The 27,168-nt window shown below is 56.1% G+C and overlaps 3 protein-coding genes across 3 annotated transcripts; 1 reads left to right on the top strand and 2 right to left on the bottom strand.

The window, feature by feature from the left end:
• Positions 1 to 6,858: 6,858 nt before the first annotated feature.
• On the bottom strand, positions 6,859 to 10,550 carry SNAI1 (snail family transcriptional repressor 1). The gene is made up of 3 exons (XM_063404150.1): positions 10,391 to 10,550; positions 9,358 to 9,861; positions 6,859 to 8,220 (listed from the first exon to the last, which is right to left on the bottom strand). Exons 1-3 carry the CDS (start codon positions 10,467 to 10,469, stop codon positions 8,039 to 8,041), a joined length of 765 nt encoding a protein of 254 aa, XP_063260220.1. The 5' UTR covers positions 10,470 to 10,550; the 3' UTR covers positions 6,859 to 8,038.
• A 4,336-nt stretch (positions 10,551 to 14,886) lies between these two features.
• RNF114 (ring finger protein 114) lies at positions 14,887 to 18,588 on the bottom strand. Its single transcript, XM_063404149.1, has 6 exons — positions 18,274 to 18,588; positions 17,375 to 17,525; positions 16,803 to 16,909; positions 16,182 to 16,296; positions 15,899 to 16,006; positions 14,887 to 15,759 (listed from the first exon to the last, which is right to left on the bottom strand). The coding sequence occupies exons 1-6, from the start codon at positions 18,531 to 18,533 to the stop codon at positions 15,694 to 15,696; spliced, it is 807 nt and encodes a 268-aa protein (XP_063260219.1). The 5' UTR covers positions 18,534 to 18,588; the 3' UTR covers positions 14,887 to 15,693.
• Positions 18,589 to 18,736: 148 nt separating this feature from the next.
• SPATA2 (spermatogenesis associated 2) lies at positions 18,737 to 26,615 on the top strand. The gene is made up of 3 exons (XM_063404148.1): positions 18,737 to 18,922; positions 21,142 to 21,580; positions 22,950 to 26,615. Exons 2-3 carry the CDS (start codon positions 21,263 to 21,265, stop codon positions 24,201 to 24,203), a joined length of 1,572 nt encoding a protein of 523 aa, XP_063260218.1. The 5' UTR covers positions 18,737 to 18,922; positions 21,142 to 21,262; the 3' UTR covers positions 24,204 to 26,615.
• The last annotated feature ends 553 nt before the right edge of the window (positions 26,616 to 27,168 follow it).

Raw genomic sequence — 27,168 nt, 5'->3', positions numbered from 1 at the left:
GCTGGTGCCAGACGATGGATGACTCCTCCAGACGTCTTGGAGAAGCCTCTGGAAAACTGTCTCTTCAAGGGAGCTCAATTTTGGCTTTCTAAATTGAGGCTCCCCAAATTACTTTTGGAAGCATTAGCCATTATTATTTTCCTTCTGTTTAATCACAGTATTTTCCTCAGTGATAGCAGACATCCCAGATCTCCATGCTCCCCCAGAGAGTCACTGCCACCCTCCAGCCCCCAGGCTGTGACTGACCCCAGCACGGTGCCAGCGCTGCCACCACCCCCTGTCCACAGGCAGGACTGGTGACAGTGAGCAGAGACTGGAAGTTCTGGCCTTGGCAAGGGGCAGGGGGCACTGCAAAGCCCAGCTTCCCCACAAACCCCAGCTCTGCTGCAAACCCCCAGGAGCTCCGTGCCGGGGATGCCGAGAGCCCTCAGACCCGGCCGAGTGCCTGCCTGCAGCACGAGTGACAAGGGGGTGGCTGTGACACTGTGACAGGTCAGGGACAAGCCCATCCCCATGGCCAGGGGCTGCTGACAGCAGCACTTCACCCTCTGAGAGCGCTTCAGCTGCTCAAGGAAAACCTGGGAGTGCTTTGATCTGGGAAGGGCCCCTTGATGTAAAGCAGGCCCTGGGTGAGGTGGCTGTGGATGAGCCCTGCAGCTGCCTGTCCCTTCTGTCCCTCCTGTCCCTCCCTGTCCCTCCCTGTCCCTCCTGTCCCTCCCGGGGAGCAGAGGGCTGGCTGCCCTGGTGGCACGGAGCTGGAGCACACTGGGAAAAGCATCCTGTGTCTGTGCTCACAGCCTCCCCCACGCTCCCCCACCACCCTTTATTTATGGGACAGCTACTTCCTTTCTGACAGAAGTAGCCAGCAGTATGAAATGGCAAAAGGGTTTGAATGAAAACAAGGTGTTTGCTGGAATTGTGGATGATCTGAAGTTTCCGCTGGGTGATGGTGTGTGACATCCCAGCCCTCCCTTTCTCCCCAGCAGCCAGCAGGGACTGTCCCACAGGCACGTGCCAGGGGCTGTTTTGGCTCCTGGGATGCTCTGAGGACCATTTGAAGGAAACCATTTGCAGTCTACCAGAGCGTCTGCATTCAGGTCCTCATCTGAGTCACAACTCCCAATAACTACGGATTTTTCCAGCAAGCGTGGGCCCCATGTTGCTGCCCTCCAGCTCTGTGGAAGCGATGATGGAAGGTTATTGCTGTAAAGTGAGGTTTAGGGGGGGAAAATTTAGATGATATTGATTACAGGCAGCATCTACTGTAACCAGGACAGTAAACTTTCCTACCCCAGTACTTCTTTTGACATAAAGTAGCTTCTGTCTTAAGATGAATATTCACAAGTCTAACAAGGGTTATTTTTTATGGGTTAGGGAAGCCCAGCTCCTCCCACGGCAGCACAGCCGTGAAGGGGCACTCAGCTGGTGGATGCCCTGGGGAGGGTGGACGTGTGTGGGTGAGGCTGTGGCAGGCTGAGGCCCCAGGCTGTGGGGCCACCCCTGAGGACGCTCTGGCCATTGTGGTGGGGGGACTTGGGGGGCCAGGCCCCTGCAGGACCCAGCGGGCTTTGAGGCCAACTGGATGGGCAGGACATGGGGAACATTTCCCAACACTCGGTGCCACCCCGGGCTGGGCTGGGATGTCCCTGCCCCTCTGTTTGCTCTGTCCCCACCTGGAATGGCAGCAGGTGCCTTCACAGGCAGAGGAAAGGCTCTGTGTGCGTCCTGCCCCTGCAGCCGTCAGGAGGGCAGTGCAGGCAGGGCAGGGCAGGGCAGGCAGGGCAGCCCCCGGCAGCCGCTGTCCCTCGGTCCCTGCCACCTCTCCTGACACACATCGGTTTCCTGCGTGTGGCTCCACTTCCGACCGCGCCTCGGTTTTCACCATCACTGCCTGTCACAGGCGTGTGGGGGAGGAAATAAAGAAGAAATAGGATGAGTTGCTTTTCCTCCTGGCCCCCTGTGGGCCGAAGCGAGGCTCAGGCTGGGCGGGCAGTGCCCGAGCCCACGGCCCGTCCCACGGGAGCATCCCTGGCACGGGCTCACGTCCGCCGGGTGGGGAGAGGCCACGCTCTGTGCTCACCCATGGCCTGACACCAAGACTCACTTGTTCCCCCATTAACAGCCTGATTTTTGAGAGGGGCAGGTGCTCTGCCCTCCCCACCGTCCCTGAGCTGCTGGGGCTGCCTGCTGCCACCCGTGTCTGCGAGTGGCAGCAGTGGCAGCAGTGGCAGCAGTGGCAGGAGTGGCAGGAGTGGCAGGAGTGGCAGGAGTGGCAGGAGGCTGCCCTGGCCGCAGGGGACTGCCCTGGCCACAGGGGACTGCCCGGCCACGGCAGCAGGGTCACTCCCCCTCTGCCCGCTGCAGGGCCACTCTCCAAAACCACTTTCTGCCTCATCAGGAAAGCGGGAAAGGCGATCAATGGCTCTAGCCCTGGCTTTAGAAAGTGGATTAAGGCCAGTGAATAGGAGCTGTCTCTCTAATGAAGTGCTATTACCAACAGGCTAATTGAGTAATGACATAATGCAGGCCCTTGAAGCTCTTTATAACGGGCCATGACTCTGCCACAACACGCCGCCACTTCCTCGCCCTGCCCCGCTCTGCCTGCAGCCCATGGCGCAAAGGAGGCTCAGTGTGCAGCACCGTCCTCCGGAGCAGCCACAGACAAAGTGTCGCCAGCATAACCCTGCGTGGAAAATGCGGAGGTGGAGGGGAACCCGGGCTAATTAGCTCGGGAGCCGCCAATCTCCTCCCTGTGAAATGTGAGCCTTTTTATTGGGAGAAGTAAAACAGGCCTCACATTGCTTTCAGGGAGCCCAGTAAAACAGAAGGTGACCCATACATATGTATATTATGCTAGATTTAAAATAGTTTCTGATGATTTTCTGGGCAGATCTCCAATGAGTTACAGCACGGCATTGCTGTTGTAGAGCGGGCACAGGCTGGTGGTTCCCCCGGCACCTCTTCCTGTGGAGAGGACAGTGGGCACTGCCGTGCGTGTGCTGGTGGCCCTTGTGCCAGTGTCCATCCCCAGGTACAGGAATTAATCACACCAGCTCTATGGCAGCTGGGCCGTGCTCTGCTGGGGCGGGGTGGGGTGGGCATCACCCCTGTGCCCCTGCTCTGGGGGCGGGCAGGGGCACTCCCTGGAGAGGGGCTGCCTGAAAGGTGAGTGCAGACAGTGCCAGGCCACAGCGGTGCCGCCCAGACCATCTCCATCCACAGGGACACAGCACCTTTATTTCAGTTCTCCAGCTCACAGCCCTGCCCGGGGCTGCCTGGCCCTTTCCTTCTGCCTTTCCCGAGCTTTACCTGCACGGGAAGATTCGCACCTCCCCAGCCCCGCTATCAGTTCATCATCCCATTAAAGATTAATTTGAGATTGTTGCTCCTGTCAATAGCCCAGAGGCACAGAAACAATAGCTACACCTGCAGTTTGTTTGTGAGCCCGCTCCTGCTGCCCCTGTCCGGACAGGGAAATCCTCGGGCACCTTCCCGGGCCTGCTGCATCCCGGCTGTCACAGCTGGGAAACCCAAATTGTCCCTGCCTGTCACCTCAGGAGCCTCCCAGCTCCTGCCACCGAGGGTCACCCCCTGCCCGGGCCAGGAGCAGCCAGAGCCTGGCCCCGCTCTCGGGCCCTCCCTGCGCCCTGCCCGGGTTCGTTGTTTGTTCGTTGTTTGTTTGTTCAGCCTCCTCCTGCTAGGTGAGAGCCAGAGAGGAATTAGGCTGCTACACTTTGTAGGGCTGAGCTTTGGCTGCCTTCTCTGGGGGCTGCAGAGTGCTGGAAGTGCTCCTGCAGAGGCTGTGGGGGATGCAGGAGATCACAGAATCGTGAGAACATTTCTATCAGATAGGTTTACAGTGACAGGAGAAGAAAGTGGGAATTTCGTTGCTTGGAGCCCTGGAGGTGGGAGGAGGCATTCTGGGGGGCCCAAGGCTCCTCTTCACCCTCACAGCACAAGGACCAGCTGTGCCTCGTGCCTGTCCTTGGGAGAGATGGGGACAGAAGGGGGTGAAAAAGGAAATTTTGGGAACTGGGGCCCCCAAATGACTGAGGAGATGAAGCTTAGCCCTTGCAAAGGTGGCTGTAATCCTCCTGCTTCCCTTCTCATCGCCTCTGGGATGCTCCAGATGCTTGCAGAGACAGGACAAAGTGAGTTCAAAAGGTAGCATGGAAATCTTAAAGCCCTTTTAACCCAGTATCTCCACATGGGCCTGCCCCAGGGGGCTCCCACGGCAGGGTGGGTTTCCCAACACCCTTAATTCTACATCGGATCAGGGAACAGGGAAAACACTAGTGCTTTCAGGGAAGAAAAGGCACTTTGTGGTACCCCTGCAGCCTTTGAAAAGGAACGAACGTGCTCGTTTCAAGGTCTCATGGAGCTGCGTGGAGATGAAGCAGCGCAGTTCAAACGGCAGCCCCGGGCCGGCACCGCCCACACCCCGGGGCCCCGCTACCTGCCGGGCGCTTGATTGAATCCCGGCCTTTACAAGCGCTGACGCCGTAATCTGTCACAGATGGTCACACAAGGTGGTCACCAAATGGCTCCTCCGCCCGTCGCCCCCGCCGCAGAGCGCAGCCTGCGCTACCTGCCGAGCCCGCGGGGCTTTGAGGGGACACGGGCTCCTTCCTGGGCATCGCCGGAGAGCGGGGACATCGCTGCGCTGCGGGCACGGCCCCCAGGCCCGTCCGGGTGAGCACCAGGGACCGAGGGCAGGGCACCACAGCCCTGCCGCCAGGGATGCTGCTCTGCCGCTTTCCTTCAGAAAAGGAAATGAAAAAGAAATTGTTACTCATCCTCAGGCCAGCCCCCGGTGCATTTCTCTGTCACAGAGCCCCAAAGGTCTGCAGGGGTGGAGAAAGGCCAGACGGGATGACCCCTGTGTGGAGCTGGCTAGAGCTGGACCCAAGGGTGTCCTGGCCATGGTGCTGCACCCCCTGCTCACCCCAGCATCCCTCAGGTAGAAAGAAGAAATGCTTTTGCAGTAGTCATTGAGCAGCTGGTCAGAAACGGAGAGATGTGGAGCACATCCATCAGCCTAGGACGGGACAGCCTCCACCTGCACAGGTCTGCGGCACTGGCCCAGGGGCGGGACATCACCTGAGCCGCCGTGTCCCCGGGGCACAGCGTGCTGGGCAGGGCCAGAAGCAGATGCAGCAGCAGCCCAAGTGCCAGTGGGCTGTGCTTTTGTGATTCAGAACAGGCAGCATTTCTTTTTTCCAGTGTTTTAAGGCTGCATTTGTGTTTGAATGCCAGCGGGATTTGTCAGTGGAGCCTAGGCTGCTCTCCACCCGGTTTATACCTTCCCTCTAAAGGCCTGCCGTCCCCGCCAGGCGCTGCACAAAGCCAGGAGCACAAGGGAGAGCAGCAGAGCTGGCTAAGGAGGAGCTTTCTCACAGCTCTCACCGCCGGCCTGACCAATATCAGTTGAAGCCCATTGAGAGGGAGCTGGCAGGGGTCCCCGGGGGTGCCAGTGCGGGGTGGAGGCGATCCTGAATGACACGGGAAGGGTCGGGGTGCCCGTGTGGGGACAGCCCTGGCACTGGGGGCAAGGCACAGCCGGTGCAGGGCCCTGATCGGAGCTGCAAAGCCAAACCCTGCCAGGGCTGCCAGGGCTGCTGCTCCAAGCACACCCACTCCTCCATCCTCCCTTCCAGCTCCTGCAGGTGGTCCCTTCTCAAAATTGGTCTATTTTTTCCTTTTTTTTTTTTTTTTTTTTTTTTTTTAACTGTTTAGCTGCTTTTGCGGCTCCAGGAATTTATGGATGGAAAGCTGAAAGTAATTAGTGCCCCTCCCCCGCTTCCTGTTGGGAAAAGGAAGAAAAGCACACACAAGAGCAAACCCAAAACTTCCTGCCCTGCTTAATAATCGAGTAATGAGTCCAACTCGGCTGGGAAAAGTCAGTTTATACCGGGTGAGCTCTTAATTAAAGAAGGGCCGAGCAGCAGCTCTGCTGACTTTTACAGCCACACACATCTTCCTGCTCCGAGCAGCCCCTGGGAGGGCGCAGGGAGCGGGCTGGAGGGGAAGGACGAGCTTGGACGAGCATGGCCTTTCATTCCCTGGCTGGAAGCAATGTCTGGGAGATGGCACCGAGGAAATGCAAAGAGGACAAACCTCCTGGCCTGGGAGAGGCAGGCAGCAAGCCTGGCTGCAGTCTCTGAGGCACCCCAGATCCGGACGAGGCTGGGACGGTGCAGGGCAGGTGTTTTAGGGCATTGGGAGTTCCATTGTGGGAATTCTCGAGGCAGACCCTGGGGTACTCCGCAGCACCTGCCCCTGGTGCCCCCAGGCCAGGGACAGCCCCTCCTGTGTGTCAAGAGCTCTGCGGTGACATCGGGGGGTGTCAGCTCTGTTGCTGCACCCCCGCATCGGGTCCCCCACCCGGGGACCCTCGGGAGCCTGCCGGGTCCCTGGGGGGGGTCGGGGTCCTGCCGGGTCCCTGGGGAAGCCTCGGGGTCCTGCCAGGAGCCAGAGGCAGCTCTGCCACCCCCGAGGGACAGCACCCTGTGCTGTGGCAAGGCGCTGCTCCCCAGGGAGGGTCCAGGGCCACGGGGCAGCCAGGAGTGCTCCAGCAGCTCCGTGGGGACGCCAGCACCCTCCCGGCCAGGCTGGAGGGACACGGCAGGCTCCTGTGCCTTCCCACGTGGAGCTGGGAGATCCAGTGCACCCCAGCCCGCCCCACCGTGCAGCTGCCCAGCCTGACTTTTCCTCTCCACATTCCCTCCGGCAAATGCCCCTTTCTGGTCACCTGCAGCCCGAGAGCACCGGGTGGGGGAGAGCTGAGCCCAGCACCCGGCTCCGCACAGCATTCCTCCCTTACAGCTGCACATTCGCCCCAAGCACTCACAAAACCCTATTATAAATTAACGATTTTATTGAATATCAATAAATTGTATATCATTATATAAAAAGTTTCATCAGTACAAAATTGTGGCACAAAAATATAAATACCAGTGTACCTTTGAAATGTAAACATCCTCTTTGTAATGATTCATGAAAACAATGTCCAAAGAAAGATGCATTCAGGAGGCACCTGTCAATAGCCATAAATAGGGCTTTTGGCACACACCTGTCGATGGACAGCCCTGGGACAGGCCACCATTGTATCAGCTGACAAGTGCCTGCTATTAGTCACAGTTCTCTTGAAAAGCAGTTGTTAAGAGTCATATTAACAGGTGCTTGAGTGCATAGCTGCTCTGTAAACAGGGCTGGGGTTTGAAATGGCTACCCCTGCCTTTCATGGACACTGTTAATCTCGCAGGCATTGCAAATTGTCATTGTGCTGGGGAGAAGCAGCTGCTTCACAACTACCGGGATACTGTATTATTGCATAGTTACACCTTCTACAGGCGGGTTATATACACTGGGGGTATGGGGGGAAGTGTCTTGTCCTTCATCAAAAAAATACTGGTTCTCAAAAGTTACCAAGTGGTTATGGTGTTATTAAAAAATAAAACAAAAAAACCCAAACCAGAACTTAAAAATAAAAAATAAAAAAAGAAAAGAAAAAAACCAAAAAAACACAAAATACAAAAAAACCAAGCCCCAACCCCCCAGCTACACGGTGGCAGTGTTCAATACCAGCCGAAGGGGCAGGTCCAGCCCTGCAAGGTGCGAGTGCCCCTGGCATGGGGGGCACTGCCGAGGGGCCAGGGCAGGAGCGCGACCCCCGAGTGTCACACCCGGCACCGAGTCCAGGCCCGCACCTCCGATGGGAGGAGCGGTCACAGCACCAAGCCTGTGTGAGCTCAGGAAGTGTCTGGACAATGTTCTCAGGCACACGGAGGGGTTCCTGGGATGTCCCAACTCCTGGAGGAGTCGATGGTCCCGGCGGGTCCCTTCCAACCCAGCATTCTCTATGATGAGGCTCTTGCATTGCACTGGAGGCACCAAGTGAGGAGTGTGAGGGTCCCAAGGGCCAGAGGAGCAGTGTCCAGCCCGGTGCACACTGCCGCGGCCGTGGAGGAAACTAACTCCTACAAAACTAGTTACAATATGGGTATTTGTGACGAGAGAGGCCCGGGGAGCGGAGTCCTCAGCGAGAGCCGGAGCAGCCTGTCTCCTGGTGCTTGTGGAGCAGCGACATGCGGGAGAAAGTCCGGGAGCAGGTTTTGCACTGGTACTTCTTTACATCTGAATGGGTCTGCAGGTGGGCGCGGAGATTAGAGCGGTCAGCAAAGGCCCGGTTGCAGTGTGTACAGGAAAAGGGCTTTTCACCTATGGGACAAAGAGAAACGCTCCCAATTAACCAGTGCATCAACACATGGGGAATATCAAAGAGAGAGCCATTCATTAGCCAAAGTTTGTGCGGAGCACAGTGAAAGAAGTGCTGGCTGTTATTGTTCAGGGTATGCACAGCATTGCTTGGGGGAGAACTGCCAGCTTGGGAATTGGCCGCTCCCAGAAAAACCCTTCCTACGAACCACGGAAAATTCACGCTGGAAACATCTGCAAGGAGCGGGGCAGTCGCACACACAACGAGGACACGATACCGGCCTCCTGCGCGGAGCCGAGCGAGGAGCTCGCAGCAAGGCAGGAAAGCCGAGCGCTGTGTGTTAATTATATCATAGCAGGCAGCGGCTGCGAGGCGCCAGCCCAGGGTGAGTGCAGCTATTTCCTCTGCGCTCCCCCTTCTCCTGCCCGGCTCGCATTGAAAAGCCTGGCCAGGGCGAATTCCTCCCAGAAAGGCTCCTTTGGAGGAAACAAATGTGTATGCTCAATTTGGAAAGCACAATTAAGTCTACCCGGCTTCCTTCAGCCATCATCTTTAGTACGTTAAGAGGGTGTGAAATCAGTGCCAAGTCACAATTACACCGTCCCACGGCCCCACAAAGGATGCTCGGGAGATGCTTTGTCGGGGCGGCCGCGGCCGCGGGGTGGGCTGCAGCTGCGCTCCCGGGCCCGCGCCAACAGGTGCCCGCAGCACCTGCCCGGAGCCCCGAGCCGGGCTCGGCCGGGGCCCGGAGCCTAGCGGTGGGTGGGCAGCTGAGGCTGCGGCTCTGCCATGGCTGGGGCAGGGAGGGATGCTCTGGGCACGGCAGGGAGCACGAGGGGGGCTCCGGCAGTCTCCCAGCCCCACTTTATGACACTTTGGTGAGGCATGTGTTGTTTTTGGTGGGCCGGCTCCTGGGCAGGCCCTGCACTCACAGCAAAGCACAGATTTACAGCCGGGCCTTGACCCTGCGCTCCGTTCCAAGGGGATATTTAAAGGACATTTTAGAGAGATGTGCCAAGGGGGTCTGGGAAGCCCTTATCTTCCCAGATAACACCCGGCCCGCCGATTCGCTGGGGCGGCGGAGCAGAGAAGAGGGAGGTGATAAGGGAGGGAGGGAGACGGACGAGAGGGGACGTTACCAGTGTGCGTCCGGATGTGGCCCTGCAGCAGCCAGGGTCGGGAGAAGGCCTTCCCGCACATCTTGCAGACGCAGGGCAGCGTGTGGCTCCGGATGTGCATCTTGAGAGCCCCCAGGCTCACGTACTCCTTCTCACAGTACTTGCAGCTGAAGGATTTCCTGGCCTGGGCGTCGCAGTGCAATTGCTTGTGCTTGGAGAGCCCGGCGAAGGTGGAGTACGCCTTGGCACACTGGGCACAGCGGAAGCGCTCGGCGGCGGCGGGGGCCGAGGCCGGGCTGGGGGGCCCCGAGCTCTTGCCTTCATCCTCCTCGCTGGAGAGCGCCGTCAGGTCCAGGGCGGGGGCCGCGCCGCCCTCGGCCTCGCTGCCCGCGCCGCCCGGGAACAGGCTGGACAGCAGCCCCGCGTCCCACACCAGCGGAGGGTAGTAGGCTCCGGGCCCGAGCACCTCGGGCGGGGGGATGACGGGCAGCGGGCACGTCTCGTACAGCAGCGGGGCGCCCAGCACTGCGGGAGGCGGCGGCGGTCAGCGGGGCCTCGGAACGGGGGCGGCGGGGCCCGACCCTCCCCCGCGGGCTCAGGGACCCCATCCCAGGCCATCCCTCGGGACCCCCGCGCCGCTGAGTCGGAGGGGCAAAGGGACCCCAGGCCCGCCCCGGGGCAAAGGGGTCCGACCTCGCACCACAGGGACCCCGCACCCCTGCCCGCCCTGCCGCGAGAGACGCGGTGAGAGGAGAACCCCACGCTCCCGCCCACTGCCGGCACGGGGAGCTCCCCACGCACCCGTGGGCACCCCATGAGAGAGCCAGCGGTGCCACCGACATCCCCGGGGTACCAGGGAGCGGCTCAGCATCCCGGGACACGGGATCGCCCGCCACGAGACGCACAAAATTGAAACAAACGGCAAATCCGCACCCCTGCTAAAAGTCGGTCAGTCCCGCCCGCTCCTGTGCGGAGCCTCGGGGAGATCCCGCAGCGGAGCCCCCGCCCCACCCCGCGGAGCGCCCCCCGTGCACGGCCCGTCCTGTCCACGCACCGGCCTGGCTCTCCAGCTCGCTGTAGTTGGGCTTCTTGCTGGCCGAGAAGTGCTTCTTCACCAGGAAGGAGCGCGGCATCTTGCAGCCCCGGTGCCGCCGCCGCCGCGGGGCCGCGGGCAGCCGCGCCCGCTGATAAGCGCGCGGGGCCGGGGGGCGGCGCGGGGCGGGCCAGGGCCGCCCCCGGGGGCCGCAGCCAATGGGCCGGGCGGGACGGGGCGGGCACGGGCAGGTGGCGGCCCCGCCGAGCCGGAGCCCGGGGGCGGCTCCCACGGTGCGGCCGCGCTGCCCGGCCGGTGCTGGAGTGCGAACGCTGCTGCTGCCGCATCAGCCGCTCCCGGCTTCTCTCCCGAGCGTTTCCCCGGGCCACGCTCCCGCGGGTCCAGCCGGTGCTCCGGAGGGCGGCGGTGGGGGTGGAACCCTGGAGTGCCCACAGCCCGTGCCCAGCGCGGGCAGACCGGCCGTGCGGGCTGGAGGAAGGCGCTGTGCCTGGCCCTGATCCCCGCACGCCCTGCTGCCTGTCCTTCCCCTGCCCCTTCCCCACGGCTGTGCACTGCCGTGCAGGGCGGGACAAGCCCCTGCCGTGCCCCGCCGGGACACAGGCTGGTAATCCTCTGGGAAGAGGCAGCGACTTTTGGAGCAACGGGAAGGATCCGGCACAGCCCTCGCTGGCTCCCTCCTGCTGCCAGGGCTCAGGAACACCTGCCCAGACACGTTTTCTTTTCTGCTGGGAAGGTTTTGAGCAGCTTTCCCCCAGCAAGCTCCCCTCAGTTCTCTTCCCTCGTGCCTTCCCCTGGCTCTTTTCCACGGGTCACCCAGGCCCGCTGAGGCACAGGCTCCCCGTGGCTCCCGCTCCCCAGGGGCGTGGGAAGGTTCCAGGCGTGGCTGGCGGCTGCTGGGCAGCGGCGAGCAGAGACTCACCGGCCCTGCAGCCGGACAGAGCCCGGGCTCGCAGCTCCTGCCGGCCCCGTGGGGGTTTCCCCGCTGGAGGGGCTCAGGGCACGGCTCCAGCCACCTGCTGCAGGAGCGCGGGGCCGGGGCAGCTGCTGGGCGGGAGCAGCGGGTCCTGCCGGGAATGCCTCCCCCGGGCCCGCCGCTCGGGAAAGGGCCCCGTGCTGGGCCACCCGTGACTCACCGTCACACACGGCACACCGCCGCGCCAGCCCCTGCTGACCGCATCTCACTGCTCAGCCACAGCGCGAAATGCAGAAGTGGGAGCAAAGCTTTCCACTGGCACGGCTGCAGCGCGGGGCTGAGCTCACCGCCAGCCTTTCCTCGGGGCAGGAGCAGCCTGTCCTGCCAGCCACCGCATCCTGCCCAGACCAGACGCGTTTGCAAACCCTTCCCCTGCAGCCATGTGCTCCGGCACTGGAACATCCCTCCTTTGCCGCGGAATCGCCCGTGGCTTTCAGCAGGTGTTTATCTGCAAACTCATCCCTGGATCAGCCTGAAGTTCAGGGGGAAAGGTGCCCCCGAAGGCCCGGGGGGATACAAATCACAAAGGTCGGGTGCGGAGGTGCCGCCCCGGGCCGTGCAGGTGCCCCCCCGCCTCCCCACCTGCCGCGGATGTGGTCACAGTGGGGACACTCGCACGAGGAACACATGAGGTGGTTTTCTTTCAAGAAGCAAAGCCGACTCCTGTGTTCTTTCTGAAATGGTAATAATCAGATCTGTTCCAACCACTGCGTGTGAAAAAAACTTGCCCGTGCGAGGGAAAAAAACGAGATCAAGGGAGAAAGCCACCTGACCTACCTGTACCTGTGAGCCAGCATGGCAGGGGACAGAGCGGGACGCAGGGGAGGGGGAGCTCTGCTCGTGGGCTGGAAGTGGCCCTGAGTTTCTCAGCCACCCCATCCTCACCGTCAGAGGGGGGGCATCAGCTGAGCCCCGAGGTGTCAGAGCAGCCCTGCCACCGGCCCGTGGCTCAGCTCCAGTCCCAGAGGACTGGTCCAAGGAGCTCACAAATACACTTCAACCACCTCCAGAGCAACAAGTCTGCTAAGAATTCTTTTTATTTCCCTGGCCCCACGAATCCATCAAGTATCTTGAATATCCGGCTGCAGAGCAAAGCTCCTCCCGCCGAGCGAGGCTGCAGTAGGAAAAAGAGAAGCTCTGGCCGTGGGATGGGGTGTGAACCCCATCCGCAAGGCTGGAGAAGCTCCCCGAAAGCCGCGGCAGCCCCCCGAGCCCGGCGGAGGGGCTGGCACGGAGCAGAGCGCCGGGAGCAGCGAGCCCCGCTCTCTCCGAGATGCAAGACCTCCCTCTGCCGTCAGCCCCGCCAGGCTCATCCCCGCACCCGGCCCGGGCCAGGGACCCCTGGGCGAGGGACCCCTGGGCGAGGGACCCTCCCTCACTGCATCCGCAGCTCCCCGCAGCTCCAGCGAATTATTTTTTTAAAACCCCAGCATCTGTAAAGACAGAATAAATGTGAGAAGAACTAGAAGAGAGATCTAAGCCAGTAGCAATGACACCTACTTTTCACCAAGTGCTGAGTATTTTCTGGAGCTTTGTGGAAGGAGTAAGGAAGGGAAAGCAAGCTTTCATTGTGGCTTCAACAGTCCTCATTGGTACCACCCAGAGAATAATGTAATTCGCCCATGAGTTGGTTTTGATGAAGCACAGACCAATGCAACTGTGACACAAAGCTGAATGTCAGAAAAGAGAACAAAAACCCACCCCCAAAACAGGCAAATGCTCCACTGTATTTTTTAGTATATTTAAACCAAAGAAAAGGTTTAGGACTGCAAGCACATCCCTCATTTGCTTTTCCAAGACTTAACACAGCCTTGGCTGGTTAACCTGTTTTGAGATGGGCTCCCCAGGGAGTGTCCAGTACAGCAGGGCAAAGGCCTTGAAGAAAATTTGCTGTTCTCTTTTCAGTCAGGTGATGTGAGGACCTGGAATACAGCACTCACGCTTTGGCAAGGTCTCATCCCCAGCCTAAGGAGACCACGGGGATTTTCCGCTGCAGTTCCAGATGAAGCAATGTCTGTGCCTTAGGAAATTAATGCTGACAACAATTTATCAGGACTATTAAGAGCAGTCGTTGTCTGGAGACAAATCCATTTGATAGAACAGCTCAACGGCAAGCGCGGCTCCTCCCATTGCGCCTCTCGTGCTGATTGTCCTGCTCGGGCTGGCTCCTTGTGCCAGACGGGGGGAATTTCACAGCTCCGGGCTGGCCCGATTGCATTATCCCCTCAATGCGGCTGCGGATCAGCTGCTGACGAGGCGAGAGCAGCCCTGGCTGCAGGGACTCACCGCGTTCGGAAGCCCAAATTGGCCTGTTCTGGCCTGTTCTGCACCAAGGCTCGTTTCCAGCACCCAACGAGAGGAGTGCAGGCCGTGCACACACACGGGCGCCTCCCACCACACTGGCTCTAAATCAATCAGCGAGTGCAAACGCTGGGTGCTCAAAGGAAACACGTGCACCATGAGGAAGAAACGACCAGAGGCGACACAAGGGTAGGATTTTATAAATTAAATGGCCTTTATTTGTAACTTGTCTTCAAAAGTCAGAAACGTGACAAAGTAATTGCTCGGAAGCTTCTAATTGCTCCTTGAACGTTTTATCAGAATTGCATGGAAGTGCACTTAGAACAGAAGAGGAATCCGGGTTCCTGGCAATGGGCATCACAAACTGCACCGCAGCAGATCCCAGAGCCCCCACCCAGTCCCCGCAGGCCAGGCGTTAAAGAACCACCCCACACACGGCCCCTTCCCCACCGAGGCAGGAGCTCCGCGTTTCCCGGCGCTGGGCTCCCCGTCCCCACACGGGGCAGGGAACAGCCCTGCCACGGGTGAGGAACACAACCCAAGGCAGCTGAGAGCCGCCGGAGCTCCGGCTCCACACAAGGCCGAGCCACACGGCTTTAGCTGGAGCGTGTCGTTATTTCAGGGTAAGGCTCCGCTGCTGCCTGCAGGGCACGAGGGGAGAAGGTGACTGCTCCGATCCATTAGCTGGTACTCAGCTCTGGGCGGAGCAGGCCCCTGCTCCAATCGCACCTCAGCACTCTGGGATTTACACGTTCTGCTCAGGTGCCTCGGATCTCAGCAGCTCCACTGGGAACTTATGAGAGCATCAAATTAAAAATTAAGGAATCTCCATGGCAAAAGTGTAGGCTTGAACACAGAGTATCCACTTACTAGGGGCTGGAACTGTCCTGCTTTCAGGGCTGTGTTTCACTTTTCCTTGAAAGCTACACCTGTCTCCACACACACTGCCAGATGGCAAACAATCCAAGTACAGCTCCTGCTACTTTAGGAACATTTAAATGAAGAACAGGAATTCAAAATACCTGATAAAATCTGTGATGCAGAAAGGAAGTGCTGTGCCAGTGCTATGACTTACTTGTAAGTTTTTCCACCAGCTTGCCTTGAGAGATGGAAAACCCAAGAACATGTATGAAAATTTTAGTTTAAATAGAAAGCCGAGGTATTGAAAATAACCTTCTGAATTCCCCTATCAGCATAAGGCTTAAAATTACTAGGAAACCAGTTTCAAACCCAGCAATTTAATCATAAAGCCAGCAATTTTGATTAATATTTGCTAAGATAGTTAAGTTATGCAATTTAACTAAGACCAACACTAAAGATCCTTTTCCAGGCTAGAAATTATAGTAAGAACATGGAGGAAAGTAATCATCATGCATACAACTGAAGTATTTTGAACTAGCTTTTACACAGTGCAAAGACTTCCTAGGAAAGTTTGCAGTTTGAACACTCATACAGAAGTTATGTTTTCCATACAGTGGGAGGCTGCCTGTAAGGATTGAAACACTGGGAAACATTATGGAATCACAGGTATCAGAGGTCACTTCAATGAGAGCTGGTCTGACAGTTACAGTTAGCACCTGAAGTCTCACTACAGGGGAACAGAGCTACCAGTACACCTCACATACAATCACTTGAGATATGTACATGAGATTGGGAAGATATTTATTAACTAGTTCAGGCCATTCCATTTGGAATGTTTTGGATTTCAGACAGTCAAATAAACACAGCTTCCAAAGAAACCAATAGGCATAGGTAAAGGAAAAAGCCTTGGTTCCCACGTGTTGATCTACAATGAAACTGAGTCTAAGCAAGTAGAAAAATGGGGCTGACAGGGCTGAATGTCAGAGACCATGATACCAAAAGACTGAATGGTACAGAAATATCAAACCAGGATTTAAAACTGAGATAGGAATAAAGTCTTCTGTACTTCTGGATGCCTGAGTTAATCTTGGGATGTGCAGGGAGAAGTGCAGGGATGCTGGGCATTTCCCCCTCCTGGAAGCTTGGGTTTGCAGTACATCTGGCTGGCTCATTTATCCCGCAGGGAGCGCATCAGAACCTGCGCCATCATGTCATCTTCATCAGCATCGTAATCCTGCAACGAGGGCAACAAACACTGCCACTGCAGCAGCCACGCTGCTCAGGGCAGGCACGCAGCACGAGCTGCACTCTGCCAGGAGCTGGGATCCCCAGCAGTGCCCGGGAGCTGCGCCCCAAGGCCTGCAAACACCTACCACAAAGGTGTCGTAGGAGAAGCGGTGCCGCCTCTGCAGGTGCTCCATGAAGTTGGCACTCCTGTAGTTGGGGTCTCCCCACGGCATTGAGGCACAAATTGGGCAAACCTTCAAGGCAGAAAAGCCAGTTAGGCCCAGAGGGTCAGTGCTTCAGTGCTGGCAGCAGGGAGGGCAGGGACAGCCTGGGGGAGCGGAGCTCAGGGTTTGTGCTGTCACTGCTCTGTGGGCACAGGGCTTTAAGACTAGACTTCACTGCAATTCTTGCACCAAGACTTTTTCTTACCACTTGTTTTGCATCCATGCTGTGCAAAGCTTTGCAGTGTTCAACCAGCCCTTCCTGATCAAAGTTCTTCTCGCTGCAGTACGGGCAGGGGAAGGTGAAGCGATTGGGGAAGCTCCTGGTTGGGGGAGAAAAGGAGGTTATTTACAAATACAGATTATTCAAAGCAACCATTTTTGGACTCAATCAAGGTAAGCTAATTATAACAATCAGTTTGTAAACTCCTAACAGTATTTTAGGGAACTCAGTACTGTCCATATTTAGACTGAATTACAGTTCTTCTACAAATGTTCTAAGTGCCATTTATCACCTTCTTCTCACGTGCCAGGGCACCACCCACTAGCTGCACACAAGAGTGCACTGCCACCAATTTGCACTTCCCTCCACTGTGGACAAAAGGTATTTTAAAAACCAGCTACATCTACAGAATGCCCTGATCTTAGAGATGTCCTGTGCAGGACCAAGCAGAAGCAGCAGAGTTTACCTGGGCACAGCCAGCTGCAGGATCAAGGCTGGTTTTAACTAGGTAAAAATCGGCAGCCAAACTGAGCAAAGAGGTAAAGTCTGCTTTTACTTCAAAATTCTTGTGACGGAAAGCACAGGATTTCAGAGCAGACGTGTTACCTGGTGTTGTGGAGGGGCTCTTTAGTAACAGCTTTCACTCCTTCCATGATGTAGTTCTGGTACTTGGAGCAGGAGGCAGCGTGGCTGCGCATCTTGGACAGGAATATCTGTCAGGCAAGGACAGCACAGCCAGGTGAGCTCTAACCCCCTGCACCTCCTGCTACACCTCTGAGCAAAGCAGCAATCAGGTAAACCCCAGCAGCTCACAGCAGAAGTGTTAAAGCAGAAAATCCAAATACTTCAGCTGGCCAGGTGGAAAACTTTTGAGATTCCAGGTTGGTTAAGCTGTAACTCTGCTGTGTGTGGCATGTTACCACACACCCCTGCTGACAGGGGCGTTTCCCTGTAACTTTAAAATCATAATCTTTCATTTGAAATTCATTTCCTGAAGAGGTAACAACAAAAAACTGTGGAAAGACTATCAACATCTGGCTGCTGCCTATATCAAACACCTTTAGCACACAGCAGAACAAACATTTTGACCTGATTTTTGCAGAAAGCTGAGGAGGATGCAGTTTATTTTCCCCTAGGCAGACACATCCCATGTACTTGATTTCCAAACCCTTTCATACTTTTTTATTGCAGCCGTTGCAAGTGGTCTCTGTCGTCTCCAGCTGCTTTTCCAAGTCCAGAGCCTTGCTCCCGGCCGACAGGGTGCTGCGGCACACCCCACACACCGGCTTCTTGGGCTTCAGGCACTCCTGCAGGCACGGCGTGCAGAACCTGCGGGGAGAGAGCAGGTGAGACAGCCCTTGGGCACCAGCAGTGCCCAGGGCCGTGCACGGCCTCTGCCCAAAGGGGTAAAGAGGCTGAGACTCCATAAAGAAGGTAAGAAGGAGCTGCTGGCACCTGGGCACAAAGGGAGGAGGTGGAGGACCCCAGGCTGTCATGCCCTGAGTTGTTTGCTGTTGGACAGTGCTCTGTGCCCCCAGTTTCTGGACAGGATCATGGAGTGGTTTGGGTTGCAAGGGCCCTTAAAGCCATCCAGTGCCACCTTGCCATGGGCAGGGACCCCTTCCACCAGCCCGGGGTGCTCCCAACCCCATCAGCCTGGCCTTGGGCACTGCCAGGGATGCAGGGGCAGCCACAGCTGCTCTGGCACCCTGTGCCAGGGCCTGCCCACCCTCACAGGCAGCAATTTCATCCCATCATCCAACCCGGGCCTGCCCCTTGACAGTGTGGAGCCATTCCCCCCTGTCCTGTCACTCCACGCCCGCATTCCTCAGCAGAGACGGGAAGCGAAAGTAAAAGAACACTGGCTTCCCTTTCCCCCGCTTTTCTTTCCTTTCTCTCCGTCTCAAGGCCGCTGCAGGCCCCCCGTGCCCCGCTGCCGGGGCGCCGAGCAGCGAGCGGAGCCCTCAGCGCCCCGAGCCGCGGCTCCTCCCGAGGCCCGCAGCCCCCGCGGCCCCAGCCCCGGCCCCCGCGGCCCCAGCCCCGGCCCCCGCGGCCCGGCCCGGCGGCGGGCGCTCACACGTGTCCGCAGGGGACGCGCATCGGGCTGTCGAACACCTCCAGGCACACGGGGCAGGTGAGGCGGGACAGCGGGTCCGGCCGCCGCTCCGGGGCCCGCGACGGCCCGCCCGCCGCCATCTTCCGCCGCGCCGCCAGGGGGCGGCCCTGCGCACGCGCGGGCCCGCCCGGCCCCGCCCCGCGGCCTGACCGACCCCGTGTGGGCGTGGCCGTGGGCGTGACCAGGACGGTGGGCGGGGCTGCCGGGGGCGCGGCCGCCATCCCCGGGCAGCTGCGGGCGGGGGCGGGCCTCGCTGCGGAGCCCCGCAAGGTGCCAGCGCCGTCCCGGGCACGGCAGTGGCCTAACGGGCGGTGGTGTCGCCGCCCCGCAGCCGTTTCACGGCCTCTGCTTTACCGGCAGCGCCCCTCGCGCCCCGCCCCTCGCGCCCCGCCCCTCGCGCCCCGCCCCGATGACGTCACGCGGCGGAAGTGCTCCCGCCCCGCCGTTCACTTCCGGGCCGCCGCTGCCGCCGCCGCGGCCCTGCCGAGCCGTGAGGGCGGGCGCGCTCCGTCCGCGGCACCGGCCGGGCTCCGCGGCACCGCCGGGCAGCATCCCGGGCAGCGGGCGCTTGAGGCGGAGCGGCGGCGGGTCCCGGCGGCGGAGCGGAGCGGTGAGGGACGGGACAGGCCGCGGAGCGGGGGCTTAGCCCGGGCGGGTGGGCGGGCGCCGTGGCCGCGGCACAGCGAGGGCGGCGGGGCGGCGGGAGCTCCCGGGGCCGGGGCCGCCGCAGAGGCCCAGGCGGTGTCCCGGGGCTCCTCGACCCGGCTCTGCAACAAGTGTCCCGGGCGCGGAGCGGCCCGGCCCGTGCTCCCGGGCCGTTTGCAGCGCCGTGTCCGGGAGCGTTTCGGGCGTTCGGAGCCCGGCGGGCGGTTCCGGCCCGGGCGCGGCGGGAGCGGGCTGTGCCGTGGGGGAAGGCTGCGTTCGCCCCGTCCCTCCCCGCTGCTGTGGGGTTTTTGTACACCCGGGTGTTCCAGCGCGGTCAGAGCAGGTGGGGTCCTCGGGGGAGGGTTTGACCCTGGCGATGGATGGGAACATTCTCTTGGCTCAACAGCAGACACTGCACTGTGATCAGGAATTATTATTCTTGCACGTCTGGGAAATGTTGAGGTTTGGAGTCACTGCTTTGCAGCAAAGCCGCCTTGTTCCTTCTGTGCGTTCTGTCATTCAGGGTGCTGCTGAAGCCTATATTTATCCGTGCTGCTCGCATCGTGCGGCTCTCGGGAGCCTGTAACCATGGCTGTGGCTGCGGGGTGGGTGCCGGCAGGGGAAGCTGTGCCGCGGGGCTCTGCAGGCTCAGCCCTGCCCTGCTCCGTGTGCTGTGGCGGGGCCCTGGCTCGGGGCGGGCACGGGGCACGGGCAGGGCTGGCACGGCGCTGGGAGCCTGCAGGGCCTCGGGGAGGGGCTGTCCTGGCGTGCGGCACTCGCTGACCCTGCCGCCGCTCAGGTGTAGCCCAGCGCTTTGTTGGGTGGCTGTCGGCAGTGGGATTGGCAGAGCTGTGGTTCTGAGCCCAGCTCCCTGCCAGCACAGGGTCCCCCGTGCTGGGGGTGTTCTGCTGACGTGCCAGACAAAGATCTCTCCCTGCAGTTCTCGTGTGCAGCTCTTCTTGCCAAGGAACAGACTCTGCTGTCTTTGTCCACAGGCTCCATCCTGCACAACTTGCGGAGGAACGTGGGGAGGGGAGGGACTGCTCCTGGCCCTTCTGCTCAGATGTTAATTTAGCACTCCACATTTCCTGTGATTCACAGCCTGTCTCTTGACAAGAGCGTGTGTGCCTTGCAGCAGAAGCAGAACTGCTTCTTAACTTTCCCCACACGGGGCTGGCGCTGAGCACAGCCTTCCATCAAGGAGTGCTAGCTGCCAGACTGCTGGTTTTGCTGTTTGCTTGTTTCCCTGGCCTCTTGCTTGTTGGTACTTTGTGGTTTGGCTCCTTCCATTCAGTTGATCTTGCTCTTAAAGTGATTTTCCTTTAACAGGAGCATTGATCAGTGTTCTAGCAGCTGCAGTTAATACTGAAAAGTCGTTTCTGAAGTGCTGTTTGAGACTGACCACGTCTGAAACAGTGCACTGATTTCTCCCAACTCCTCTCCCCCCAGGTCAAGAGCTGGTTTGTCTTTTCATGTAATAAACAAAGCTTGTGGTCTGCTTTTTGGCCAGGAGTTGCTCAGGCATTGCAGATGGAGCCTGTTGCTCTGTTGTACCTTGGCTGTGGTAAAGCAGCACTGGGGACATTCTTTTGTCACCAGCTATTTCAGCTCAGTGTGTGAGCTCAGGGCTCTGAAGATGCAGATCAGGATGTCCATAAAAACACCGTCCCTGCAAACAGAAGCACACGTGGTGCAGACACAGGCGTGGATTTACCGCGTTCCCATACAGCAGCTGAAGGTGGCAGGTGAAGAGGTCTCGGAGGTGTTTGCAGCTGGAATTTGGGCTGTGGTTTGGGAGTGGGTCCTCTGGAGGCGACTGCAGCGCTGCCCCAGCTGCACTGGGGGTGCCAGCAGGAGGAGTGTCAGTGGCTGTCCAAAGCCTTGGAAATGTTGGAAATCAAAAGGCAAAGTCAGTAAACCTGCTCAGCCCAGGGACACAGGAGGCAGGGGGGAAAAGCAGATGCTTTCACAAAATGAGCAAAATGGGCAGGGACCTGGAAAACGAGTGGGAATGATGTTGGAAAGCAGGACAGTGGCATTTCTGTGCCTTCTGTGCCTTTCAGAGCCCTGGAGAGGCTGTGAGGGAGCTGCAGCTCTGTGAGCCGGGGTGCAGAGCCCCGAGGGGCAGGAGGGGCTGGGGATGTTGGGGCTGTGTGCACTGGGCTGACTTGTGCTTGTTTTCAGTTCTCATTCCAGGACAGCTGCCATTGCTGGAGATTCCTAATGCCAGACACCCAACCCACTGCCAAAGAACCATGAAAGAGAGGAGGTAGCTGCCCCCAGCACAAGGGAAAATCTGATTTCAATGGATACGAAATATAAAGACGATTTATTTAGGAAGTATGTACAGTTCCACGAATGCAAACTGAATGCCTCTGACAGCAAGCAGCGCCCTATTAACGATGAGTACTTGCGAGTGGCAGCAGCAGCCTTACTTTGCCTTCCCAAAATCGATCCCTTTTATAGATTCCGGTTGATTAAATTTTATGAGATGGCTGAAAACTCACTGAGATCTGTGAAATCCTCAAGTTTACATTGTCTCCATAATGCATTCAACATGCTTGAGACAGTTGGAATCAATCTCTTCCTGTACCCCTGGAAAAAGGAGTTCAAAAACATTAAGGTAAGACTTTTCTATGTAGCCATAGTGTGAGAACATGATTTATTTTTCTTTCTGTGAACACGTCTCATGCATTTCCTTTAAAGACTTCTCTATTTTCCATTTGTAGCATGATCTATATATGTATGGATATGGATATATATATATATATTTCTCTATATACAGTTGGTTAACAGAAGCCATGGGAAAATTTCTGTGTAAAATAAGTGAAGTTTGTGCTGGTGAGAGTATCCCCAGAGCAGAAGTACAAGCACTAGATTTTGCAATTAAAATGTGTATAAAGTAGGAGAAGAGCTTGTTTCAGGTTGCTCAGCCTCCCCTGCTGCACTGTTTTATTTCTACTTGAAGAGGCTTTCACTGTGGTGAGCGGTCATGCTGGATTGAAGCTGACTCAGAGTTTGATTTGTCTTGCCACAGCTGTTACTGGACACAAGTGTTAAACCCAGTGCGTGTGTTCAAGTGGGTGCTTTGCTGAGGTTCCCACCAGTTGTATGATAATGGTGAAGGAACTTCTGCAGAAGAATTGTCTTCAGAATATCTTTGATCTGCTTGTCAGTGCTCAGTTCCTGATGCTTTGATTTTAAGGTGCTTTCAAATGTATCTGCCTAAGGCAGGTTCCCAGAGGGAAAAGTGGGAACTCGTGCTGTGCTTGGGTGCTGAATCCCATTGGGACTCTGCTGTTGAGTTTTGTGTTTTATCTCTTGCCTGTGATGGGCAGACTGCTCCTGCCTGCACTCACCACAGGCTGAACTGGGCTGAGCATGTCCCAGGTGTGCCAGCTGCTGAGGGTATTTCAGCTTGCAGAAACTCACGTCTCTGCTTTTGGGGCTCTTTTAGTAGAAGTTTTTGAATTAATATTAAATAAAACTGACTTTTGAAACTGTGTAGTAACAGTACACAAAGAAGAGTGCACCTCAAGTATTTTTAAAGCTGAATTGAGGAGGAGTTGGGCACTCCTGCAGTAATTCTGAGTTCCTGTTAGCTCCAGCTTGTCCCTGGGTGGGGTGGTTCCCAAAATCCTGGCCTTGTTGCCTTTTCTGGTAGACGTTCTGTAAATTCAGACACGTCCAATAGGCATTAAAGTTAATGTTGGTGCAGAGCAGAGTGACTTAAATCACCAGGGAGGACATTATGCTAATCAGGATTTTAAATTGAATGAAAACTCTCCTACTTTGAATTTCCCTCATGTGGAATTTCCATCTGCTGAGCAGGAGGGATGCAGAAATCGAGCTCATCTCGCCAAGGCAGTTGCATGTGTTCAGAGTGGTTATTATTGTATTTAATTATATGGTCTCTGTCACTGAACTCTGAACATCCAGTCCACCACTGAATTTCTAACCCAGTTCTCCTTTGATTCCCCCCACCCCCTCAGACCTACACTGGACCCTTTGTTTATTACGTGAAGTCTGCTCTGACGGAGGATGACGTGAGGCAGATCCTGAACTACATGGGCTACGTCCAGGAGCTGGGAACAACGTTCAAGCTCAAGGAGCAGGTCGACGCCATCCAGGTGAAAATGATCTCGTTCGAGCTCTTTCTGGCCAAGGTGGAGTGCGAGCAGCTCCTGGAGATCCACCTGCAGGTGAAGGACAAGGGCTACTCCGAGGTGGACGTGGTGAACGAGCGCAAGAACAGCAGCGAGGACGTGCGGGGCTGCTCGGAGGCCATGCGGCGGCGCCTGGAGTGCAAGGAGAGCCTGAGCACGTCCATGGCGCGCATGGTGCTGCAGAAATCGGCCAGCGAGCGCGCCTCCAAGGACTACTTCAAGCCAAAGGTCAGCAAGCCTTCCAAGTCCGTGGATGCCTACGACAGTTACTGGGAGAGCAAGAAGCCGCCGCTGATGAGCTCGCTGAGCCTCAGGAAGGAGCCCATTCTGGTGGATGCAGAAGATGACATTAAAGACGAGATCATCCGCCCGTCGCCCTCTCTGCTGGCCATGTCCAGCTCCCCACACGGCTGCTCAGATGAGTACTTGCCAACTTCCTCTCATCACAACGGCATGCTAAGAACAAATGTCCCCTACAGCTCCTATTTTTCTGCTCAAGAGGACTTAGATTTATATACTGACCCCGATTCCAGAAGTGTGTTAAATTTTAAAAGACAAGACGCTATTAAGCCCGATGTATGGGTGTTGAAAAGCGACGCCAACCCTGTTTACCACAAACGCACCCACCTAGCCAAAGAGACAGCTTCCTCCAAGTGCCAGAGCTGTGGCACAGCCTGCGGCACTGCCGTGTGCCAGAAGTGTGACAGCCTGTTCGGCTCGAGGCAGGAGTACCCGGCGGTGAAGCAGAGCTCCTACTCCATCAAAGCGCTCCCAGGAGAGGGCTTGTCTCCCGCGCCGGCTCTGAGGGAGAAATCCCAGTACACGTCACAGACTCAGAGCCAGGACAGAGCCGCTCAGTTCAGCTCCAAGGCCAAGCCCTCGGGCACCTCGCGCTGCGGCTTCTGCAACCGCGCGGGCGCCGCCAACACGTGCACCTTCTGCTCCAAGGTCTCGTGCGACTCCTGCCTCAGCGCCTACTACTACGACCCGTGCTGCAGGAAGAGCGACCTGCACCGCTTCCTGCCCAACAACCAGCTCAACTACAAATCATCCCAGCTGTCCCACGTGGTTTACAGATAGACTGCAGGAGTCTGGGGAGGGGAGGAACGGGGGAGAGGAAAGGGCTATCCTGACTAACGTTCTGACTTCACGCTGACCTCTTGCCAAAATCACACGTCCAGATATTTGGAACCACGGTTCAGTGATCAGGTGCCAGTTCTTGATTTTTGTGGCTTCACAGATGCTGCAGATCCATTAGATTTCATGCTGCTATAATTTAGGTAACTCCTAAGTGAGCATTGCTTTTCAACTTAAGTGGGGGAGAAGAGCACATTTTTCCTTAAAACTTGGCAGCTGTTGTATTTTTAAAAAGTGACATCATACCTTCCTATTATATCATATCTTGCCCAAATAAAACCAGGCAGTGTTTGAAAATAAAATCAGAGAATTAAGATTCATTTTCTATGAGTGATGAAACCACTGCCAGATTTTGATACAGTATGACTTCAAAATGTGCAGGAAAGATGTGAATGGCTTGTTTTGCCAACAAGGACTATTTTTTGATGTGTGTCTGCATTTCTTGATCTCCAAAATGCAAACCTCTCTTCTTTTTGTCTTTGTTTCCTCCTTCTCCCCTTCTCTCCTGGTTGTTTATCTGGAGCTTATATAACCTGAATCTGGATAACATGTGCTTTATTTTCCAGCGTTGCCAATGTCATCCTCCCGGGTTTCACTGTATGGTGTTTTAAAGAGGTGATCCTGTATCTGTGTCACTCAGATGATGCCTGGAGTGTTGTCCTCTCAGATGAGTGTCCATTTTCTTTCTGTTGCACATGGTTTAAGTACTGTTCTTTGTACTGTAAATAGGTGATTTGGAAACGGTTTATTTTTAATAAATATTTAATATGTTGAGTTCCTAAAAGTGGTAGAATCATTATAACTATGATGTCTCTCTGGGTTATTTGTTCAGGTGACTTTTGTTTTTCCTTGTACTGTATTTCATAGCTTGTTATAGCCACTGTGGCAGAATGATGTTCTTGGCTCTGATCAATTCTTGGGTTCTAATCTGACTTTTTTTCCCTCTGATAAGGCTTCCACTCATCTGGGTGGAGTCTTGTCTAAGAATTGCAGGATTTTGCTCTCAGTGCACGCTTTTTCGTTGTGGTTATGGCAATTGTAAGTATCAATGTTCTGCTTGCTTCCAAATTCACTGCCAGTCTGTCTGTAGTGTAGTCCAGCAAGTAAAGCACTGGCCTGGTTAAAATCAGAGCTCATTTGTGACTCCTGTTCAAGTGAACCCATCAGTTATGGATGTGAATCAGATAATAACCTTTGTCCCTTGCTGTGGCACTTGGGAACCCTGGCTGAGCACCAGGACTCCCTTGTGTTGGGCTCTGTACAGTTTGACCCCCAAACACCACCTGGTTATGAATAGACTTCAGTTTTTTATTAAAAGAAAACCCCTAAGAACCCCAACTCCCTTATTCCAACTATAGCTAGTTAGCACAAAGTATCAGGCACCCTAATCTGATGTGCAGAATTAAATGTGTTTAAAATACCTGTGAAGAACTCTAGCTGAGATGTAAACCGTAGTCCACTTTGCACTGAAATGATTCACTTTGGGGTTTTTAATCACTGTTAGAGTCTAGGCTTCTCAGCTCCAATGTCCATCGCTCCCTGTGTGACAGGAACATGCATGAATGATCGTTTGTCTCACATTTTTTGGGGTGGGGAGGGGCTTCAGGTAGGTAGAGGGGAAAATTACATAGGCTAGTGTTGTAAAATAGCTAAAATAATTTTAGCCATAACTGGGTGTCAGAAGCATTGTGGAAATAAGATGAAACCTGGGTCTTACAGAGGGCTGAGAACAATAAGTTACTGTCCAGTTTGCACTAAGAAACAAAGTGAACAGCGTTCGTTTAACAATCAGGGAAATTCTGAATCAAGGGACTGCAACTGAGCATAATGGCACGGGCAAGTACTGCCTTGCTGACCCTGAAGGTTGGGGTGAATATTGTTTAAGTGAATGATTTTAAGGTTTTCAATCTTGTATGTTTTTTATAAATATATATATATATAAATACGACACAAATGTAGATACATTATGTATATAGTGAAGAATTTAAAGACAATTTTCCTATCAAAAGGCAGTCTAGGGGTGGTTTTCATTTGGGTGGTTATTTGGGTTTTGCTCACCCTCTGCAGTGTCATGCCTGTTTGGCTGCTCTCGTGTATCTTCTAGTTCAGTTCAGTTTCCATGCGGCTCCTCACACTACAGTGAACAACTAAAACTGTGATGCCACGTAATTTTTACGGTGAGCAGGGCAGGGCTGTGCCTGCCCTGACAAAGAGAAGTCCTCTGTACATATGCCATGGAATCCTGTAGTACAAACCTGTGTTGAATTGAAGTGATACCATGCTCTATTTTTGTGTATCTTACTGTATGAGGTTGCTGTGATTGATACAGTAAAATATATGCGAATTTAAAACGCAGCTGTTTTGCATCTGATTTGTTTAAATTAATTTATGTTTTGAAGGAATTTAAAAATAAAGAGGCCTTTAAGAAAAGGCTTAACTCTTTTCTTAAAGTGGCGTGTGCATGTCGCTGTCTGTTCCCACGCGCGCGGCGCGGGCCGGGCGCTGCCTGGCAGCAGAGCTGCTGCATCCCTCCCGCCTGTGCAGCCTCAGCAGCATGACTCAGTGCTGCTGGAGCCTGGCAGCGCCCTGGCAGCAGCCTGCAGCAGCCTGAGGAGGGGCAGCAGCTTCTGGGGCTGTGTGGAGCTCCCTCCGTGGATCCCAGCCCTGGCTCTCCGTGGCACTCGCCTCTCGAGCTTCCCGAGGGCAGCTGCATCTCCCAGAGGACGTGTGATGCTGCTGAGGTGCATTTTGGCACTTGAATGAGGCCTTCTGGCTCCTTTTGCATCCTGCTAGCTCCAGAGCAGCATAACTCCTCAAGTTCCAAACGAGATCATCCTTTTTGTTTGTTCCTTGTGTTAAAAGCATGTCAGGTGAATGCTGAAGTGTCTTTTCTACAAGTGTTTTGTGA

The sequence above is a fragment of the Prinia subflava genome, chromosome 8 (genome assembly GCF_021018805.1).
Source record: "Prinia subflava isolate CZ2003 ecotype Zambia chromosome 8, Cam_Psub_1.2, whole genome shotgun sequence".
Lineage (NCBI taxonomy): Eukaryota > Metazoa > Chordata > Aves > Passeriformes > Cisticolidae > Prinia > Prinia subflava.
The sequence above is the reverse complement of the archived record's forward strand: the minus strand, read 5'-3'. Positions and strand labels throughout refer to the sequence as shown.